The sequence below is a fragment of the Sebastes umbrosus genome, chromosome 15, assembly GCF_015220745.1.
Source record: "Sebastes umbrosus isolate fSebUmb1 chromosome 15, fSebUmb1.pri, whole genome shotgun sequence".
NCBI classification, from domain to species: Eukaryota; Metazoa; Chordata; class Actinopteri; order Perciformes; family Sebastidae; genus Sebastes; species Sebastes umbrosus.
This window is the reverse complement of record NC_051283.1, coordinates 15,070,937-15,093,786: the sequence shown is the minus strand read 5'-3', so window position 1 is coordinate 15,093,786 and position 22,850 is coordinate 15,070,937. Positions and strand designations below refer to the sequence as shown.

The 22,850-nt window shown below is 41.3% G+C and overlaps 2 protein-coding genes across 28 annotated transcripts in view; one reads left to right on the top strand and one right to left on the bottom strand.

Moving 5' to 3' along the window:
• LOC119502749 (cytoplasmic dynein 1 intermediate chain 1) overlaps window positions 1–9,156 on the top strand; it is a 65,904-nt gene extending 56,748 nt beyond the window's left edge. For all 27 annotated transcript variants that reach the window (XM_037793936.1, XM_037793927.1, XM_037793944.1 and 24 more), the window contains 2 exons: window positions 1,956–2,081; window positions 6,052–9,156. In XM_037793936.1, coding sequence (XP_037649864.1) covers window positions 1,956–2,081; window positions 6,052–6,162 — 237 coding nt within the window. In that variant the 3' untranslated portion in view covers window positions 6,163–9,156. The remainder of the gene's footprint in view (window positions 1–1,955; window positions 2,082–6,051) is intronic.
• A 70-nt stretch (window positions 9,157–9,226) lies between these two features.
• Window positions 9,227–22,850, bottom strand: part of LOC119502748 (calcium-binding mitochondrial carrier protein Aralar2) — a 53,174-nt gene continuing 39,550 nt past the window's right edge. Inside the window, exons 14-18 of the mRNA XM_037793922.1 lie at window positions 21,532–21,672; window positions 17,209–17,347; window positions 13,033–13,191; window positions 11,315–11,405; window positions 9,227–10,234 (exon numbers count right to left, since the gene is read on the bottom strand). Coding sequence (XP_037649850.1) covers window positions 10,045–10,234; window positions 11,315–11,405; window positions 13,033–13,191; window positions 17,209–17,347; window positions 21,532–21,672 — 720 coding nt within the window. The 3' untranslated portion in view covers window positions 9,227–10,044. The remainder of the gene's footprint in view (window positions 10,235–11,314; window positions 11,406–13,032; window positions 13,192–17,208; window positions 17,348–21,531; window positions 21,673–22,850) is intronic.

The following is a 22,850-nucleotide window of genomic DNA, read 5'->3' as shown; positions in this document are numbered from 1 at the left end:
AAACTGCAATTAGGGTCATTAAATAAAAGAAAATAGATAAAGAACCAAGAAACATGGTGTGAATGTTAATCTTTATTTTAGTGGATTTTGTTTAGAACTGGAAGGAATTTATTTTATAGAATTGTTTTTATTATTTTGTTTTTTTTTAGATGGAAATGGTTCGTAGCTAACAAAGAAAATATAAAATGTCAAACAAACTCAAACAGCAGATGTAACCGAGAAAACAAAACCGTTTTAACACCAATCGCCTACAGGCGGCCGGCTGTTGTTGTTTACGGACGTACAGTACGAACTGAGAGACATGTGGACGGACAGATGGACAAACTGAAGACATAATGCCTCCGGCCTTTTTTGACATACTATACTATGACTTTTTTATGACTTTTTTCAGCATACTATACTAAGATTTTTTCGTTATACTATATGATGACTTTCTTCGACATACTGTAGTATGACTTTTTTACTTTTTCAACATACTATACTATGACTTTCTTTTAAATACTACACTATGACTTTTTTCGACATACTATTTTATGACTTTTAAGGCTTTTTTCGACATTCTTCAAGATGGCTTTTTTGATATATACTATGATATGTTTTTACTTTTTGACATACTGTAATATGACCTTTTAAAAAATTTGTTTGACATACTAAATAATGACTTTTTAAAGACTTTAATAAGTTTTTCGATATTCTATAATATAACTTTTCGACATACTATACTGACTTTTTTTCAACATACTAAACTATGACTTATTTATCACTATTTTCGACATACTATACTATGACTTTTTTTCCGACATACTATGCTATGACTTTTGTTGTCTTTTTTCCACATACCAAACTACGACTTTTTTTCTACTGTTTTACACATACTATACTACGACTTTTTTTTTTACTTACTCAACATACTAAACTATGACTTTTTTTGATTTTTTCGACATAGTATACTATGGCTTTTTCGACATACCAACTACGATTTTTTATGACTTTTATCGACATAGTATACTTTGTCTTTTCATGACTTTTTACATAGTATATTGTGAATTTTTCTTTAATTTTTCGACATGCTATACTACGACTTTTCTCGACATACTATACTATGACTATTTTTTTTTTCTCTACATACTTTACTGTGAATTTCTTGAATTTTTCGAACATACTATTTCACGTTTATACTTTTTTGATATAATATACTATGACTTTTTTCGAAATACCAAACTACGACTTTTTTAAAACTGTTTTCAACATACTATACTATGACTTCTTTTGACATATTAGACGATCACTTTTTTGACATTCTATACTATGACTTTCTGCGACATACTATAACATGACTTTCTTTTACTTTTTTCAGCATACTATACTTTTGTCTTTTATAACTTTTTTTACATAGTATATTGTGACCTTTTCTTAAATTTTTTCAACAACTATGCTATGACTTGTTTAAATTATTAAATAAAGTCATAGTATAGTATGTCGAGAAAAATAACCTTGGATGAATGAATGCATACATGAAGTTTTTGTGTACTGTTTATATCTGTATGTTGCCATGTGTACATCTATATGTTGCTATCTGCATATTGCTATGTGTATATCTTTATGTTCATGTTTACTGGCTGTTAAAACAAATATCCCTCAGGGACAAATAACTCTACTATAATATGATTTATTTTATGGCATACTCTGCTATGACATTTTTATGCGGCTGTACCTGCGACAACCACGGCCGAAGCTGTCATGTTTTCAGGTTTTTTGTCCGTCTGTCTGTACGTAAGTACGTGAGCTGATTAGATTTTGGTGGTCAAAGGTCAAGGTCACTGTGACCTCACGTCCATCCCATTGTTGAGAATGTGAATTATGAAAACTGTAAACTGCACCTTGACTGGTTGAAAAGTTTGCAATATTGTTAAAAAAAAAAAAATTTAACATTTCTTTAATTTGTTGTCCACCAGGTACCAACTGCCAGTGTGACCATTGAGGGCGCTTCGGCCCTCAACAGGGTCCGCTGGTCATCGGGGGGGAAGGAGGTGGCTGTGGGAGACTCAGAAGGCCGAGTCTGGATCTACGATACTGGAGAGGTACAGAAAGTAATCGTGTAATTTCATTTACTGTAAAGCAGAAACATACTGCATGTCTGTGAGCAGAATCTTTTTTGGCAACCAGAAATACAGGCAGAGTGAGCGCTCCTCTTTTTCCGGTAGAGCCTTAATCATTACAGAACCATATCTGTGACATTTTAAATAGGGTTGTACTAAGGTGTTTCTCATGCAGTTTAATGTTAAAGCAACTGCAAGGAAATTTCAATTTGTGTCTATTTTGGCCTCTTTCCCTGTGGACAAAAGCGGTAGTGTTTTCCATGAGCACCACCTCCCCATGTCGTAAAGATCTTGATCTGGCTAGTGCGTCACATGCATTTGTTTTGGAAGCGATTGAAAGACAGACTTGTCATAAATAGGTTTACTCACTTCAGTGGTCCAGGCTTTCAACTTTATACAAACTAAACCACTGTCAATTGCCTGGTGCATGTTGGTCATCATGCTCATAATCACAGAAATCTTTGTGGTGCTTACTTGACAAATGCAGCTGACGTTAGTTACAGTCAATTAACGATAGCCAAAAATTTAGCAAGCGTTTTTTTGCCACCAATTCATACATGTAAAACCACATCTCGCAATCAGTGTTCCGGTACATTTTGCAGCAACAACCCGCAAAATATGACAGCTACAGTAGCTTGGAAAATAGCAATATGGGGCACTGAATTTGAATTTACTGATTATTGGACCACAACTGAGACAAGAATTAGCTCGCTAGCGCACCCCACGGTCCCTTCCTCACTCCCCACTGCTAGGAGAGTACCTCGCCGGGAAGAAAGCAGTCGGCAGCTCCAAAGACGGGCCTTCAGTTAGCAGCTGTAGCAAATCAAAGTCAGCCAGCGCAAACCACAGCACCGGGGGGTCACAGCAGGCTGGCTGTCTAACCCGTGTAACGTAACGACAGCAACAGAAAGTTAATCTCGCTAAAGAAAGGTCTGGCTCCACACATTTTCATTCTGGTATAGGTGAAAACCCTTTTCACCTTTTCTTTCTTTAAACCAATCCCAATCGTCTTGGGTGTCGCTAAGCACAAGATGCGGCGACGGTCCCCTGGCAAAAGGAGGAGAATGCCGCGTGAGTCTACATCCGGTGAGTCAGACTAGGGTGGTCCTGTATAAGAAAACTTTCTGTTGCTGCAGTTACACAGGGAAGACCCAGCACTGCCCCTGGCCCCCGGCCCGCCGTGACCGCCTTCACTACAACAAAACCCTTTACCCCCCCACCAGCTGCTGAAAAGAAATCCTACAGGAAATACTGGCAATGTATTTCATAAATAAAATAGACATATTACATACCAGTCTAGGAGGAAGAATGCCAATTCAGGATTGACTTTGAATCCTTTCAAATCCCACAATTCTCTCCATCTGTTGAATGACCGACCAAGGTTGACTGTTTTTTTCACCCGTGCTCACTGTACCCTTTAGCTTTTTTTTTGTTCTTCGGTCAATTTTTATTTATTTTTCTCTGCCCCAGTATCAGCCATAACCACAAAATAAAACATAGAAAATAAATTCTGTAAAGAAAAATCTCCTCTTGCTTCCTTTTAACTAGCTAACATACTACTCGCTCCTTGACAGGCATTAAGAACAACTATATAGAAATAGCCTATTGTCTCGCTGATGGTCTTGTTTGCTTATGTAGGTCATATAGAGGCATCAATATTACATTGAGACAGTTAAAAAATCCTTATATCTTAAATATTTTGACAGCTTGCCCTGGTGAAAAATAATCTGCTGAGTACATCGTTGTTGCATATCGCTGCGAGTGCTACGATGCATGGAGCTGGTGGTTTTCGCGGGTTTAGTTTTCAAACAATCAAAGATTTAATTACACCCTACTGTAGGTGCCAAAAGCATGAGTGAACTACAATGACCAAAATTTATTGCACCATTGCAATTAAGTTGTACTACAGTAGATTGAGAGATTTGAGTGCCTGTGGTCTTGCTAAATGAAACATTAAACGTTACAGCTCATCAGTGATACCTCCGTCTCTCTCGATTCTACCAAAATAAGTCATGTGGTCAGAAAAACGGCTACAAATAGTGAAATGTCATTTTAACTGAATCATGATTTTACAAATATATACTTGCATTTTGCTGAGTTTTTGGAGTACATAACACTATGGTCTTGTTGTGTTTCATGTATATTTGGTCCGCTGACTTTGGCGTAAGACATGTACTATAAGAGTAGAAATAAGTGCATTTTTTTTTTTCACAGTAAAACCTCCACACGCACCACAACCGATCATTTTAGGTCTTTTAGCTCTGTATGTTTACCCAACTGTCAGAATTGCCATGAATGTATGTGTTTGATTTTCTTTCCCTCCCTCTTTCGTGTCCCTGTAAAATGGCCTCCACATGACTTTGCCATCACCACAAAGCGGCCAACCACCCTGCCTGTGCCTGAATGTTCTCTCATGTTTGGAGGCCTCTGGTTAGGATCCCCATGTGAGGGCGCGTTAGCCTAGCCGCTGGGCTAATTTTAGTATCTTTTTGTTGTGCGGTATGTTGGAGAGAGAGGCTCGGCTAAGCTGAGTTAATGGTAACGAAGAGTCATCAATAAAAGTGAGCCGGGTTGAAAGGTTTTATGATTCTAAAGAGGAGTGTGTATGTGGTGGTGGTGGTGGTGGGGGTATTTATTTCACTAGAAACTCCCCCCATGTAGCTAAAACTAAGAACAGCATGTGAAAAAAGAGATGCCAGCATGAGACCAACAGCAACCCTTCAGATGGTTCCAGGAAAACACTTTTGTTTCAGTATTATTTTACTCTGTATATTATAGTTTTAGGTCATGTATCAGCAGGGATTTCTTTGTTTTGATTCGTCCTCTACTGGTGTTTTTTCTGTACGGAAAATGTCCAAATTATAAAAACAAAAGTGTTTCAGATGGCTACCATGCTGCTCCATGATATGGAAATGTTTTGGACCTGCTGCTTTTTAAAGTCTGACAACACTAAATCCCACAGTGTTTCTTTGACACTTGAGCTTCTTAAGAGTCTGTTAAAACGCTGCTAATGCTGAAGTCACTCAGGCACCATATACATGATGTTCTGGCGGAGCCCCCCGCTGCGGCCAGCCTCGCTCTGTGGGGGGTTGGGGGGGGTTCAAAATGGCTACCTCCCTCCTCCTGGTTCCTGTTTAATTACAGCCTGGCCACGCAAGGCGGTTACAGACAGCTTGGGTGGCAGCCGCAGCTTTTGTCCCACTCATTCTGACTCCCACAGTGTACGACAGCTAAACGCTTAAAGAACATCGAGTTTGACATCCGGTATAAGCCCCTATGGTCAGTGCAGTTCATGCTAGGCATGAAGTAGTACAGGAAGTAGTAGGATTTGTGATCGGTCCCATAATGGTGTTTAACATTAAATTACTTGAGCAACAAGACTTGATACATTTTTTCTTGAAACCTCCTTTTCTCCTCAACCATACAGCGTTTATTCCCATCTCACTTCCACATTAAAACACAAGAGTTGTCCACGGAAACCTCTAACATTGGCTAAAAGCACGAGCATTGAGGACAGAACGTAATTCCTGCGACACTCACGAGGTGACACTAGTTTCCATGCAACCAACTTGTCATTCCTAACCCGACAGATGCTTGTTTAAGCGTGATTTATGCTCGGCGCATCCGCAAGGTTAGCAAGTGTCCGCACGGCCAAAGTGACATCACACCATCAGACATGGCCCTCTGCGGGTTTTCGTGCGGCAAGTTTTGAGAGCTTTTGAGAGAAACGAAAGCTGGGGGGGTTCACATATACAGTAGCTAAGGTCGGTCTGAACACGGCCTTATTTTTGTTGTTTTCCCATCATCGTCCACTGTGGCATCATTAATAAATAAATGTGTTCCTGCATCCTCGGAGATGATTCTTTTGTATCATAACAAGCCACGACAGTAGGATTGTCTCCACCCAGCGCATAATGCCATGTTTGCTGTGTTTCTTTGGTGTTTCCTACAGCTGACAGTGACTCACCCTGACGACTGGGGGCGCTTCGCTCGTACGCTGATGGAGATTCGCGCTAACCGGGCGGACGGCGAGGAGGAGGGGCCTATGGAGCTGGCTTCATAGAACAGGACTCCAAACCAAAGAGGAGGCAATCAGAGACCAGAGGGGTGTACTACGAAGCGAGATTAATGGGTTAACGAGGTATGTTGAGCCCAAAGTCAGAGTTTTCAATGTCAGGAAGGTGGCTCTCTTTTAACCTGGCTAGATCGCCATGGTAACTTATACTGCACACCAAACCTGCTCTGGAGGAGGTTATGTTTAGAGTTTCGGATTAAAATCTGCTATAAAAAGCACCACCCTTTCACTAATCAACTCTTTTGGAAATGGCGTCACCATTCTTGCGAAATGGAGGGAGTGTTTAGAGATCGAATAGATCCGCTGGCTTTTCCTGATGATATTCTCTATGAGGGATATAGATTCTCAGCTGAGGGAATACGTTATATATGCAAACTGACTATGTAATGGCACGTTTCCACCAAGCAGTTCAGTTCGTTACACATTAGAATGGTTAATTTACGGTTATTTTTTGCGTTTCCATTAGCAAAAGCTGTGGATGGTACCAATAGAACGACTCCATTCTTGGTAACACCTCGGTCAACGTTCCAAGCGAGCTGACTCGATACCAGGAGGTGGAGTTAAAACACTGCAGACCACTGACTGGTCAGAGAGAATCGTCACTAGCGCGACACGGGACATCTTGCACAAACCCGCTATTTGTAAATAGCCAAGCTGCCGTCACTAGCGGCCGCAATTTTTAATTCACTCAACCCAGATTTTAAAAAATGGCCCTCTAAAATCCCATCTACACTGATGGTATCCGCAGTGGAAAAAACGGCTTGATAGGAAGGACATGGTACCAAGCAGAGCATAGCGGTACCATGCAGTAAAAACACGCTTTTAGTTATGCCACCGAACAGAGCCGTACATGCATTCAGTTTGTGATACAAAACGTCTGGGCAGGAATACTGTACGCTTCATATACAGGTTGTTCTTGCTCTCATTGCACCACTGAATATGTTTGTAGTGTTCTCTGGTTATTTGCCAACACTGGCTATAAAAGAAGCCTTCTATAAAATCCCAGGTAGCAAACATTAATAGTTCACTGTATTATTAATCAGCATGACGTTTACTTGCATATGCAGTATAATTTTTTCATAGGATTCCCTATGGTCATAAGTGTAATAGATTGCACCCAAATACCATCACTGGAGCCTTAGGGGAACATGAACATTGTTAATAGAAACCGCATCAGTTGTGTAGTCTGGTGGAGCTACCCCGCTCCAGTCTTCGTCCTCTCATTATTTTTTGCTTCAGGTAATATTAACACTTTAAATATTACACAGCATATCATCCATTCACTAAAAGAATGATGAAGGCACAGCAGCTACATACCACTTTGGATTATATTTTTATGCTTGGTTCTGATTTGCTGCAAAGTTCATTTACAATGCTATCAATCATAACGACCAGTTCCTCTTGACTGAAGTAGGCAGCACACGATTGGTCCATTTTGTGCAGAAGACTGTAACGGCCGGGACACACTGGACGCATGAGCAACACGGGACGGCTGCCTCGCTGAACTGCTGTGTCTCTCGTGCGTGGTGTCCACAACCGGCAGCGTTTCTGCTGCTGTGCTGCTGCTTGCCAGCCGTTTCTAGAGTTTGCCTTTCATAATGGTCATTTCATTTCATTATAAATGTCATTTATATTTATTCTAGACAGAAAAAAAAAGGTTAAGGAGCTTGTGCTCATTTGTAAATTACAGTAATAATCCAAAATTAAAAACTGGAACTCTATTCATTTATGGAACCTTGCAAGTCACTGCATTTTCCACAACACTGTCCTGTAAATATTTCAGAATAAAAGCCTTGTGTTAACAAATGAAGGGATTTTGTCCACAGAAAAAAAATACAAGAGGGCTTTTATTTTGAAATGAAAACAGGAAGTGTTGAGTTAAAAATAAATATTAACTTGTTTCATGTCTGTGACTTTGAAACTGTAGTAATGCTGCTGGTATGATGTCAATATAAGGTCAAATGATCATTTCACTCTATCTTTGCTGTAACCCGCGTGCGACATGCGGTAAAAACAGGCGAGACCTCAAATCTCTAGAAGAGACACAGCTGACACGCATCCGAGCCACTCGGGCTGTGTGGCTGCTCTAACCTGTTAACATAAAATAAAAAGCAAGAGGTTCCGGGATGCACACACGCTGATTACGCGTTCCGTGTGTCCCGGCCGTAATGACGCACCAAACGCCCCCTTTTATGGGAATACGTACCGAGCCTGAGACAGTTGATAACCACCGTCGTGATACCGACTATCTCTGATTTTGTCGAGCCAGCTAACGCAAAGAAAGCCCTGCTATGTCGAACTTGCTTCGTAGTACACCCATCTGGTGTGCGTTTATCGGTGTCACTGTAGCATGTGCGTCTCAATCAGATCTGTTTTGTTTCTTCACCTTTATGTACATGATCCTGTCTGGTCCAAACAAGGCCACGATTTTAATGTATTATTTAATTTCATGTAAATGCAAACTGTCTGTTAATGGTTAAACTGTTGACCTCTACTGATTTGTCCGCCCTTATTTTTTTCTTTTAAAAGGTGATTTGTTGCTTGCACCCCGTGAGCCTACAGTATATACAAAGTGGAAGTCTTATAGCCTTATGAAGATATGTGTACTGTGAAGATGCTTTGCACTACTGTAAAAATAAAGCAGGGTCCATAGACTAGTCATGTATTGTTTACAAAATGTCATGTTCACTTTATGTTGTGCTTCTTTTCTCTGTATTATGCCTGCATGCGACACATTCCTGAAATATTCCAGATGCGTAATCATGGGAGTTATTATGGTGACGTTTCCACACGTGGGGCTTTGTGGCTGCTTTATGTCAGTGTTTCAGGGTGACAGAAACGTGTGGTATTGGCACTTTGTCTTTCGTTCTGAACGAGAACTGTATATCCTATAATGAACTGTTGATTATCGAGAGGTATATTGTAACGCGGAGTGCTGGCTGTTAACCTTGCTGTGTTAACTATTAAAGCATAGCTGATGAACTGTTGTTTTGATTTTTTCCTTTCGACGTTCAACTGGGAATTAAAAATGAAAACTCCAGCATACATTCAGTTTACTAATATAAGTTTCTTTTTACTCTCGGTACACATGTTGCTGCCATACGCACAGTAAGGCACGGTTATTACACACCACATGTAACTCCTACATTCTCTGTCCTGTACAAATTTAAATACTCAGCCGTGACACACTGCAGAACTGCAGTCGGTGCCAGCTGTCTCTCAAATATTTACACATCTGCATACATTTAAACCTGAAACCAAACATCTTACAGTAAACATTGTGTACATTCAGTACTTTTTTGTTCATATTTCTGTTGATGCATTTGATCAAATGAGCACACGATTGAAAGAGTAATGAAGAGATATGAAAATATGTCTCTGGATTTCTTCTCTGAAGTGCTACATTTATGATCATCTTTTTTTTTTTAACCGGCTAAATGACCATGTGAGGAATGTGCTTTTGGTTATAAAGCAACAATAGGAAGACACTGGAAAAAAACTGCAACTGTATGTAGTGTTCGATAGTGTATTTCCAACAAAAGCAAGCAGTTAGGTGTGTTTAAACTTCTGCTGCCTGTGTGCATATACTGAACCAGCTGAACTGTATGAAAAATAAAACCACATTATAATACAACTCTATACAATGTCAATCAAAGGTAAAACAAATACTGCACGAGTCCTACAAAGTACCCGTGCTAATCGGCTCACTAATCCATATGGTTGCATATGGACTACTATATAAAGTACTGTATATGATATCTTAAGAAGAAAACGTATAAATAACTTTAAATAAGTAATTGAATGTACTACATTGACTTGGTGGAAAACATTCAAGCCCCCTGTTTCACTTACCCCCCCTACTGTGGAGGTTCAGGGGGCGCTCGCATCGGAGGGAGCCGCTGCTGCCGTCGCCACCGTGTAGCGTGGGAGATGGAGCCCAAACTTGCTCTCAATGCCAGCGAACGTGGCCACGGCCAACCTGAAGCCTCCGATGTGGTCGGGGTTGGGCGCCGGCAGGCTGATCCGAGACTTGGGGGTGGGCTTTGAGCCAGCAGGCTTTCTGTGGTGAGGAGAGAGAGAGAGAGAGACGGGAGGAGGAAGCCAGAGGCACAGTGACAGAGAGTTGAGTAAAGTGAGTTAAAGGAGAAACTGTTGAACAACATAAACACAATGCAAGATGTTATTTTAACCAAGTAGGGGAGAAAGTGAGCGTGCACAAACAGGAGTTTTGTTATCATAATTATTAAATCTTGAATTAATATCATATTCAATACTGTTCACCACTGAAATAAACACCTTAATAAAAAAAATCAAAAGTGGAAGGGCAGAACAAATCAAATCCCTCGTGGATTTCCCGTCAAGCTTTGTGATTGGCTGCCAACACAGACACTAAAGCACAGATCAACTCATCCAAAACCGCACACAATTTTCACTGGATCTGCACTTGATTTTGTTTCGCTGTGAGTCTTTGGTTGAGAGGGAGCAACATGTAAAAAGTCATGAGCCATCCGGTGACATACACGCATGTGCAACACAGCTGTCCATTAAAAGAAGCACTTTCTTAGTCATTTTCGAGAAGTTCACCACCTCTCTTCCCCACTGGACCTTTTTAAACTTTCGGAAAATGAGTGAATTATTCCGGAGTGACCTATTTTGAGGAGGAATATGAGCTCGTTTTAATCCCAGAAGTGGGGAAAGTACATGTGCAAGTCAAATGGGTGCTGCCTGCCTGCCCTGATCATTGTGCAGGCAAAACTCTCGAGTTTGAGAAAATTGTCACATCCAGAGCTCTGAGTGAGTGAGAGCTTCAGCCTGGGAGCTAATGTGCACGGAAATTATTTTTGGTCTTGTGGCATTTCTTTCTCTCTGGTAGAGGAGGGAGGACACGCACCGAGAGCAGCTACTGTACGTTGAAATTAACCCTATTGTTCTGGAAGCAGATGGTTTGATAAGGGGATGAACTAGCTGTAATATTCTGTCTTCAAAAAAAAACAAAGGTGAGAAGAAATAGCTGTGTTTTATATTGTTTCACTGGTGGATAAGGGGAAGGGTTGGTTGAGAGTTTTGTAATGACAGCAACAACAAAGTAAAACAGGCAACTACGTTTGGTGGAGGGTTAGTAATAGAGAATGAGACTTACTGTCCTCCAAAGTCAACATAGAACCAGCGCTGCAGGAGTTCATAGGTCACCAAGGTCACTCCAAACTGAGGTGAGGATCTGAACACACGAGCTGCAGGAAAGGGTAGAAATTAGTTCATTTGAAAATGTATATGTGACTAGTGCAGTGCCGGTTTGGAGCAGGCCGATTGCTTGGTCCCCGGGAGTGCTGCTTGCAGCGTTGTCGATACCCGCTCATCATTCGTCGACTCCAGGGAAGTGAAGAAGAGTTTGGTTGTAGCGTTAGTATATCTAACAGTAAAAGTGAACTGCAGCCAATGAGCCAAACAACATGCTTGACTCAGTCTGCAAAGCCCTGAAGCCCAGCAAAGTTTATTAATATTGAACATGTTGCGTGTCCAAATTGCTCCAATTTCAACAGCGCACGTGCTCGGGTCCCCAGCAATACACCTGCCGAGTGTGAAGTAGATCGGAGAAACTGTTCTCGAGATATGCAAAGGACACATACAGAGATTCCTTGATCTATAGTTAGATGATGCTGCTACAGTGCCACTTATGGGCCAAATGGCACATCATATCTACACGTACTCGCAATAGCATAAAGCGTTCAGGAGGTATGACATTTTTTGTAATATAAGCCCCCACAGCATTTGAGCTAAATTTGAAGGCCAGCTATAGTAAAACTGTACGGAACAGCAAAAAAATATTTATTGTGGTTCAAAAGTTATGGGCCAAAACATAAAGTTTGTTATAGCGCCACAATCCGACCAAATTGCACCAACTACGACACCGCACTTCCTTGGCTCCCCAGTAATACACCCGCCAAGTGTGAAGTAGATCGGATGAAAGGTTGTGAAGATATTGCGAAGGACATACTCACATACATACAGACCAAGATTCCTTGATTTATAGTTAGATGCTAATCTACACAGGTGTATAATCAAGGTTTGGATTCAGAAGTGAGGGGAACAAGATGAAGTCAGCCTCTGAAAAATAATAATAAATGCTATTTCTGTATATTTATATCAATCTAGCAAATATTGAATAATGATTCTAATTCTAATAATTGTGAGGAAAAACTGGCATGGCCATTTTCAAAGGGGTCCCTTGACCTCTGACCTCAAGATATGTGAATGAAAATGGGTTCTATGGGTACCCACGAGTCTCCCCTTTACAGACATGCCCACTTTATGATAATCACATGCAGTTTGGGGCAAGTCATAGTCAAGTCAGCACACTGACACACTGACAGCTGTTGTTGCCTGTTGGGCTGCAGTTTGCCATGTTATGATCTGAGCATATTTTTTATGCTAAATGCAGTACCTGTGAGGGTTTCTGGACAATATTTGTAATTGTTTTGTGTTGTTAATTGACTTCCAATAATAAATATATACATACATTTGCATAAAGCAATATTTTCCCATGTTGATAAGAGTATTAAATACTTGAAAAATCTCCCTTAAAGTTACATTTTGAACAGATAAGAAATGTGCGATTAATCGTGATTAAATATTTGAATCGATTGATAGCCCTAATATGCACTTATTGATATGTTAAAATTCTGTTAAAAAGCGCACAGTCCTTTATTGTGTTATCTTTGATTTATGCTCAATGCCAGCACCTTTTTAGGAGAATATCTTTCTCTCGGGCTGCATACGGCCCAACAACCTCCACCAATAAAGCAGAGCAACCTGTAAGTAAGGCCATTATCTAATGATGTTGGCCTTAGCAAACTTTACCTTCAGCTCCTTTCCAGAAAGCCCGGGGTCCCTCCTCCCTGAGAATCTTCCAAAAACAGTCCACCAGGCCGCTGTAGGTGGTCTGACCGGCACGTGCCGCCACCTGTAGCCTGGTCTTGATCACATCAGCCGGGGTCACCAGAGAGGCTGCTGGCATGCCTGGGGACGAGAAGAGCTGTTTAGTCGAGTGACACTTTTCTTTTTTTAAACAGTGGGATGTGTTTGATTCTAAATAGAGCAGGAATTTTAAATCAGCCCCAAACAAATGAGATGATTTGTAGAAAGCAGCCATCAGCGGCGGAATGAAATCTTGCATATCATCGTAACTGCATCTGATAGAGTGGTTTCAGCGCTCTTTGTTCCCTCTTTTAAAACACGTCATCTTGGATCTTGACCATCTTGCAGCAAGTCTGACGCATACATACGCTATACATAAGTAGGGGCCAGTTCCTATCACTTCACCATCAACCAATCCATACCACCAGCGAAGCCATTATTTAATCTCTACCTTTTTTTCTTCCTTTCCTCCCTCTCCCACTTTTCTTACAGCCGTTTGAACGGGGCCACACAATGGATGGTAATGAGAGCAATGCACACTGTGCCCCGTGTGCCGGTGAAAGTGACTGGTTGACTGAAGGGAGTGACTGCAAAGCCCCCACTCCAGCCACTTCAGCCATGAATGGGCTCAATCATTGATGGCTCAGTCATTACCATCAACTGCCCTCTTGACGATTTATTCTGACTTCTTGGTTTTTGTAACGGCCAAACGAGCTATTCAGCAAGCCTAATCAACTCAGCATTAGGTAGCGGACTGGCACCCGGCGGAGACTGACCACCTGCACTGAACTGAGGAGAGGAAAGAGGAGAGGAGGAGAGGAAGCTTCCTGTGGTTTTTTTGAGGAGGTGTGGTGGAAAATAGTTAATGGAGACAAAAGAAAGTTTAGGAACAAGGGATCAGAGTTCTAGCTGATGTAGAAACTCTGATCCTCCAAAAGCAAATATTTGAAAAGTAGAAGATTTGTATTGCAGAATAATGGCACAGTAATATATCACATAATACCAATTATGCAGTCTTTTTAACGTGGTGAAAGGACATTGTGTTGGTACAACCTAAGCCTTAAAGGTGGGCTGAAACTAGTATTGTTATTTACGATGAATTATATTCTTTTCTTAATTAATGGATTGTTTTGTGGATATTTATACAGCCCAATATCAGAAATAACACATTTGCTCAACAATCTGTACAGCATATAACACCCTCTGTTCTTAGACCCTCGATTCAGAGAAGGAAAAACTCCCAAAATACGGGAAGAAATGTCAGGAAGAATCATAGACTGTATATAAGAAATGGACGTAGTCACCGTGATGTCACCCATTGGTTCGTGGACTGACATTTTGAAGCCTCGAGTTCGGCATTTTGTCCGTCGCAATCTTTTTTTTTTGCAACCAGAAGTTACACGAGAGGGTGGAGCTAAGTACAGCCGAACGCTAAATAAGACATTTTCAGGCGACCAACTTTCATGAACTGAAAACACTGACAACTAGTGACCTGTCAATCACAAGGTAGCCACGCCCTAAAGCATACCCTACTTTATGGTCTATTTGACTCTAAATGGGACCAGAATTTACTAATTAAACATCATGCTGTATTGAAGAAGACACTTCAACATTAGCTTCATAAACTGAAATAGCAAGCTAGCATTCTTCTTCATTATCGCCTTTGTTGGTGCATTGCGGCTTTTCTTGACGCGTTACTGCCGCCGGAACAGCTTGAAGGCAATGGCAGGATGTGAATCTCGCCGCCGGCATGCTTGTGCGAGCATGTGTGTTCTTGTGTACACAAACAAAGCGGAAACCCGTTCGTAAAAAGACTGCTCCATTGTGAGACTATAAAACTCCACAGGGTACCTTTAACACCGATATAAAACAGAGAAAAGCAGAAAACACTTAAGACGGCGGAATCAGTGAATGAGACATTTTTGCTGGAAAAGTAACTCGAACAATTAAACGATTATCAAAATAATTGCCGATTCATTTTCTGTCAGTCGACTAATCAGTGAATTGACTAATTGTTTCAACTCTACATGAACAACATGGATATTTCTTAAACCCCGCAGAAAATAAGGCTAAACATTCCTTCCATAACTCGTTCTCACATACAGAGTTAATACGAGTTCGAGATGGCCAACACTATGTTCTTCACAGACCAGAGTAATGCTTAGCTAAATAATGCCGTGCAAACTGAGCGTGTAATTCAATTTCCTGTGCTGACTGTAAAACACTAATTGCCAGAATGCTGTAACCACTGATAAATACATGTGAAAGAGGGATGATAAATGTGTCGAAGTAACGAAAAAAATAAAGAAATCATGAGCCTCGTTTCAGCTCGGAGTCTGTGGGCCGTGGCTGCCAGCCTTGTGGTGAGAAACCAGAGAAAAAATGGAGAAGGGAGGCAGGATTTATGATTTTTCCATGTTGTGCTGTGCCTCTGCGTCAAAACGAGAGTGCTGCTGACACATCTCTGAGGATTCAAAACAAATATTAAGTCTTTTATGCAAATGTGCTAAAGCCTTTTAACTTGGCGGGGGAGTGCTGGTCTGTTATTAGTGTTTACTTTAGCGATAAATCCAATATTTAAACTTCGCTTTGGATCATAATTTCATCCCTAAAGCTGTTAAATCATCAGTGGATGTCGGTCTTCTTGGCCTCTCTGCTCTCTGTTATGACAACCTACAGACTGTATGCATTCTTGTAGGGTGAACATGCATAAAGTATGCACAAGCGTGTTTGTGCGCTTGCCTTCATGTGTGCATGTCCAATGTATTAGGATTGGAAAGCTTCCCTGTCGGTCTGGTTGGCAGGCATCTGAGGCGCTTCCCTGCAGCAGAGCTCCAAAACCCCAGTCCCCAATCACTGAGCAGCGCTCTAATTAGCAGCTACCGCCATGGAGCCTGCGGTCGGCGGCCGCCTCGCTTCCAAACTCTGCTACTGTTGCTGCAGGCCTGCGGAGGTCTGGGGCGAGATCAGAGAGAGACCTGCTCTCACACTTTGTTCAAAACTGGACCTGACCAAAGATTTTCATAAACTTCAGTGCTCCACTCGTTGCCTCAGGGACCGACGCTTTTTTGGCTCACTATGAATAGTCAAATATTTTACGAGAGAAAACACTGTTTTTCAAATTATGGACCCACTCTAAAAGGCTGAACTTTTTAAAAATGCTACATGAGATGGTTGATGATGAGCTCCATTCATACTGACAGTAATGTCTTGAGGTGCATACAGTAATGCAGACATTAACAGACTTAATCACAAAGTTTGAGATTCATCAGAGATGATCTCAATGAAATTAAATTCCACTTTAAAGCTGCTGTCTACAATCAATATTTGTATATTAGCAATAGATCACATGACTACTTGTATGTGAAAGGGGTCGCCAATAGTGATGAACCCACAAAGAATGATCTTTGTATTGTTTAAGGCCTGGTTAAATATCCATAGTGGCATGCACATAGCACACTGATTATGGAAATAATAATGATATTTACAGGCTACATTCAGTCTTAACAGTACCAGATGAAGTACTCTACCTAGGGCTGCAAATAACTATTATTTTAATCGTCTATAAAATGTCAGAAAATGGTGAAAAATGTTCATCAGTGTTTCCCAAAGCCCAAGATGATGTCCTAAAATGTCTTGTTTTGTCCACAACTCAAATAAATTCCTTTAACTGTCATAGAGGAGTAAAGAAACCAGAAAATATTCACATTTAAGAAGCTGGAATCAAAGAATTTTTAATTCTTAAAAAATTGCTCAAACTGATTAATCGATTATCAAAATAGTTGCAGATTTGATTTAATTGCAGAATACAAACTGATGATTATCAGTTTTTACTATTTACAGAGAAAAAAATAGGAGGGAAGTTACAATTTCCCTGCTTTCATTTCTTCTTACTCCTGTGTACATACACAGTGTGTTCAGTGATTTGAAAGAAGCTTTCCTGAAAACACACATAGGTGCTTTTGATTTTTCAGTTCAGGATCCCGCGGGTATAATTCTTGCAAAAACTGTTTTTTTTTTTTAAATGTTATCTGGAAACTTAAAACTAACTTTTGCCTCTAAACTTGATACTACTTCTCTATTTTTTCCTGTTGAAGTATAAAGGCTGAAGTATTTTACCTGCCAGCGCTGCAGCTAACAGCATCTTGGCTGGCCCTATCCGTCCGTCCTCCTCGCTGAGGCGAGCCTTGAGGTGGGCGTAGCAGGGGAAGTAGATGGCTGAGAAGGGGATGTCCCGTAGGAAACAGGCCTTGGAACCCTACAGAAAGACAGTCAAGAGTGAAAAAGGAGATGTTTTAGTTCATAATATTGGATTTAAGAGAGTTAAACTCTCAGAAAGGGAAACCAAAGACAAGCATAAACAGAAAGAAGAGTGGAGAATAAGTGATGGGGCTCGGGGGGGATTCAAACCGTCACTTCTGGCTCGGCTCTCTAAAAATGGATTGTTTTTTTTTTTCTAACCACAACTGTCTGTTCGCGAACCAGATATTCAAGCATCAACTGATGTTACCGCCAAAGAAACTACTTCCAAAAAGACTCCTGGAACTCTTAAAGCAGAGTGAAATATCGACCACAACATGCCAAACAAATCATGTCTCTCCATATGCAAACGATCTGTGTCCTCAGCAGCAGGTGAGGGAGGCTGCTCCAAAAGCAAAGCTGACAGGAAAAAAAAAAAGAGTGGGGGAAAAGCAGAGAAAGACAGACTGGCTGACGAAGATGACTCCTTGTCTGCCACTGTAAACAACACTATATCATCAAGCCTATTGAGTTTCCTGCTGTATTTCAAGCCTGTTGGCCCGCTGCCACCTCCTTGATACAGCAGCTATAGTCAACAGAAGGCGTTTAAAGAGCTGGGCAGGGTCTCCCTGTTTTGGACAGGCCTCATTTAACTCCTATGGGATAATCCTTTGGTTCCTACACACACACACACACACACACACACACAAACAGAGAGAGGATTGGCAGATACCTGTGCTATCTCTTTCCCTCTCTTTCCTCTGGCACTTCTTGTCTGCCTGTCCCTCCTGCTGGCTGGCGGGGGCCCGAGCGGCTGCTGAAAGCTGGGAGATTCTATCGAGGCAGGACAGACAAGCAGCGTCACAGGGACTGGGAGCCTTAATATCAGGGTAATGGTGTTGGGTTTGGGTAATGAACTCGCAAAGCGGCGGCTGAGAGTGTGTGCATTGAATCCTTGAGATGAAATGACATGATTTTGTTGAGTGAGAACATGCATAAAATGCCTCTGATGTACTACACGCAAAAAAAAAAAGGCCATAAACATGAAACTTGTGGTCCGATATTCCTACACTGACAACTTTCCCCCAGTGGTGAATGGTGGCGCTAGTGCGTTAGCCACCCTACCAACCGGTAGCTCCACCAGTGGAGGGTGAGCGTCAGGATAATTACCCTGACAAAGGCAGCTCTGTGCCTGGGTGCAGCCCCTCCGGAGCCAGCCCGTCTGGGGTTTGCAGGCTGGAGCTCGTCTCCTCCCCGCCTCCCCTCCACCACCACCACCACCGCCACCGCCAACACCGCTACTACTTTCTCAATGTACTTTGTCTCCTCTCTATGCATGGACCAGGAGACGAACACAATGAAGTATGTGCACAAGCATGCACACATTTACCACACACTCATATGGGTAACGCAGCATTGAGCAGCATTCTCACAGACAGATGACTGGAGACGAGGAACACAGGAACAAGAGGCAGGTAGACGGAGACAAGACGAGGCTCCGCACTCTGTTACAGCCTTGTTAAAAGAACCTAAAGGTTTACGTGGAAGTTGTCTGAGCTGACAGGTGGTCACATCAGCAGACAGACAAACCTGGGAGACTCAGGCTGCGTCCGAAATCACTCACGTTTGCCATTTAGTAGTGCTGTCCAAATGTATAGTGTGAATTATTACCCTATATAGCGGACTCAAAGCATCCCACAATGCATTGTGAAAAGTAGTGTACACCTGATGGCCACTAACCGAGCACTATATACCATCATGCAGCATGATTGAGACAAACCCATGTGTAGCGACTACTATCAATCAAGAAGTCGCTAAGAGGCTAAGTAGGCTCTTAACTGTGACTCGTTTAATGAAATCAATACGTAAGTCAAGATGTGTTTATGCTGTTTATGAAATGAAAAGAATTAAAAGCAATAACTGTACTGGAATAACTAAAGTGGGTGATGGTCAACAGAAAATATAAGTCACCTTCTTTGTCTCAGTCCTGCCATCCAAGTGAACAAGTTAGTAAAGTGAAACCACGCCTCTGTGCCAATTAACAGAAGTGATAGCAACGTTGATCTGGCTCGTTTTAATTGTGCAACAGCAGGGACGTAATTAACGGCGCAGAGAAAATGACCCGAGTAGTGTCCGAAAGTGTCTTTTCATTTTTGCCGATGAGCTCACTATATAGTCTTCTACATAGAACTCCCTGGATAAAGAGTAGGGAGCAGTGAAGGAGTGAATGATTTCGGACGCAGTCTCAGGGATGAGATCCAGTGTAGTAAACAATCAGCAGACTATATAAATTAAAAGTCCTGTCTAAGAAAGGCTAGATATCTTCATTGAAAAATAGTTTACTACTTGGAATTTGACAACACAAGTGCCATCATCTTACTTGCAAATTAATACAACCGCAGGTATGAGATTGACATTTTCACAGTTGATTATGTTTACAGTTGAAGCAGAACGTCCCCCGCCGAGCCCCATTAGGACTTATTTATGTAATTTAATTAGACATGCTCTGTTTTACCCTGAGGGCTAATGTCCTTGTCTAGCCAGTTAAGCTGCTAACTGGTAGCATCCAAAAAAAAAATCGCTATGTGCCTGTCCATCTCACTGGTGGCGAACAGGCCGATGTTAAAAGTCATAATATTTATAAGAATATAAGAAAATATTCTTTAAAACACACCAACGCAACAATATTTTATATTGCCCCTTATGACACTATAATCTTTCACGCTTGCTTTACAATGTGTCGGGTGGATAATCATCATACAATTCTAATATGGTCAAACAGTGCACTGTAATTTTTAGCCCCGTGCCATTGAAAAATACCAATTACAGCAATTAAGGTTAAATACAGCTTTTAGCATAAATTGTGTCTTTTCTTGTTCTTGAACAGAAGACCACATGGAATTGTTGATTTAAATGATGACTGATGTGGGGTAAAGTAATGTATAATTGTACAATAGTTAATAGAAAAATCACATATGATTTAGTCATAACAGTAATGAGAAATAATGGATTGCTGTGAAATTGTGAGGCTGACGAAAATACAATAGAATATGCATACTGGACGTCTAATTAATCTGGTCGCAACAAATCTAACTTGAAATTCAGCGTTACATAAAAAATATGGCTTTGGGCTTCCTCCACGCCTGACTGTACACCTCTCAATTAAAGATAAATGTGAGTTATGTCTACTTTCCAAGAGTTCTATCATCAAAGTAGTCAATGTCTTAATATCATTATACTGATATGTTGTAGTGGACTGACTTTTCTTCAGCTTATTCATTGTTTTAAAGTGAATATTCTTACCAATGGGTCTCCCACTGTCACTTATGGGGCAGAAATTAAAGAGCTGCATGCTTCCATAAAAGTTGGGAATGAGACCAAAATGAAAAAGTGGGTTTGTGCGTTTTGGGGCAGAAGGACTGATTGATGGTCGGTGGAATTTATGACGGTGACAATTCTACTGTAGAGAGGAACGGAGGAAAAGTACATTTTGTGCATCTCTAAATTCCCCAGAATTATGCAACTCTACTCTCTGATCCTACTGTGACTTGAGCAAAAACATCTGTCTGAAAACTTCAGATAGGACTGAGAATATTGTGTTTCTTTTAGAGCTGTCGGTCGATTAAAATACTTAATCACGATTAATCGCATGAATGTCCATAGTTAATCGCGATTAATCGCAAATTAATCACTTTTTTTATCTGTTCAAAATGTACCTTAAAGGGAGATTTGTCAAGTGTTTAATACTCTTATCAACATGGGAGTGGACAAATATATTTGTTTTATGTAAATGTATGTATATATTTATTATTGGAAATCAATTAACATGCAAAACAATGACAAATATTGTCCAGAAACCCTCACAGGTACTGCATTTAGCATAAGAAATGTGCTCAAATCATAACATGGCAAACTGCAGTCCAACAGGCAACAACAGCTGTCAGTGTGTCAGTGTGCTGACTTGACTATGACTTGCCCCGAACTGCATGTGATTATCATAAAGTGGGCATGTCTGTAAAGGGGAGACTTGTGGGTGCCCATAAAATACAAACCATTATCTGACAAGATGCAAGCAGATCAAATCAAAATAGACCACAAGCATTCAAATACTGTAACAGAGGTATAAAAGGGCACTTGAAGAATGATTTGTGGCTCAGACATGTGCACTATACATGCACCTCTGACCCCAACGATGTTTATCACCTTGTAAAGTCCAAAGAAGCCCAGGTCCCTGATGACGGACAGGGCGCTGACCCTCGGCCCCATGGTGATCTCTCCTGCCACCTGCAGACGGATCTTTACAATCTCCAGAGGGTTGGTGAAGATCACCTGGGAGCTGCCAGCCTGGAGGAGCAGATTAACAAACAGAAATCAATAGAACAAACTTCAAGAAGAGTTGGACACTTAAATTAAACATGAAAACTGACTTTAATATATTGGCTGCAACAAATAAACACGCAATTTCAACATACATTTTGTGTTTAATATGAGATTTTTAGTGTGTTGTCTGAGTTCCACTGGAGACAAAGCATTCATTTCAATACTGATAATAAAATCAAGATTGAAAGTGTAACTATTCTCTTGCTTGAACGCAACTGCAGCGAGTGATGCAACTCAGCAATAGTGCCTCCTCAGCAACCAGCTGCAAAACAAACATGAAGAGAGGAGGAGAGTACAGGGAGACTACCGGGAAATCCAGCTGATGCAGTGGAGTCTGTCAGCTGTTTGTCTTCATCACACAGACCCTGCGGGGACTCTGACTTCTCCTTTTTCTCCTCCAACCTCTCACTTCACACCGTTTCTCCAAACCCTGTACTTGTGAGGGCAACAATACTGTGGCGAGTTCAGACTGGTTTCTTTGCCTTTCAGGTCGGCAGGGCTTTTAAGTATAAGAGGTAACTGCTGTGGTGGAGTTGTGGCGAGACAAATGGTTAACTGTGTCTAGTCGGGGAACGTGACGGCATTTCCAGAATGCTTCTTGATACTGAGAAATGTTTACACCGTTTGAAGATTTATATTGGGCTTTTTCTGACTTTTTCCTTTAATTGTTTCTCTCTCTCTCCCTCTAAATGTCTTTCCCAGCGTCGTCTCTCTCTCCCTTCTTTGCTTTGACCTCCTCTCAAACGATCTCTCTCATCTTCTCCAATATTGTCTCTCTCTTGCTACGGTTGCCAGTGGTTACTGTAGCTACACGCAAAAGGGCGGCACATCGCAATTAGATAGCAATCGGTTGCCATGGCGCCATTTCTGTCTTAAATAGGCCTGGTCTGTTTGTTGTTGTTTCTCTCCTTTTCTCCCTCCGCCTTCAGTCGCTTCGTTATGAATGATGGATTGTGCTCGTCGCCTCCTGCCTTACGGGAAGCTGCAATCTGCAACATGGGCATTTTATTTTGCCCAATTTCCCTCAGTTTTAAGTGTTGCCATATATTGCCTACGAGAAGAGAGGGGGCGGGGGGAGAGACAGAGATCATAATAGTCTCATTGAAGGTGTGTGCAGCCGCTTTTTAAATAACACAGAGTAT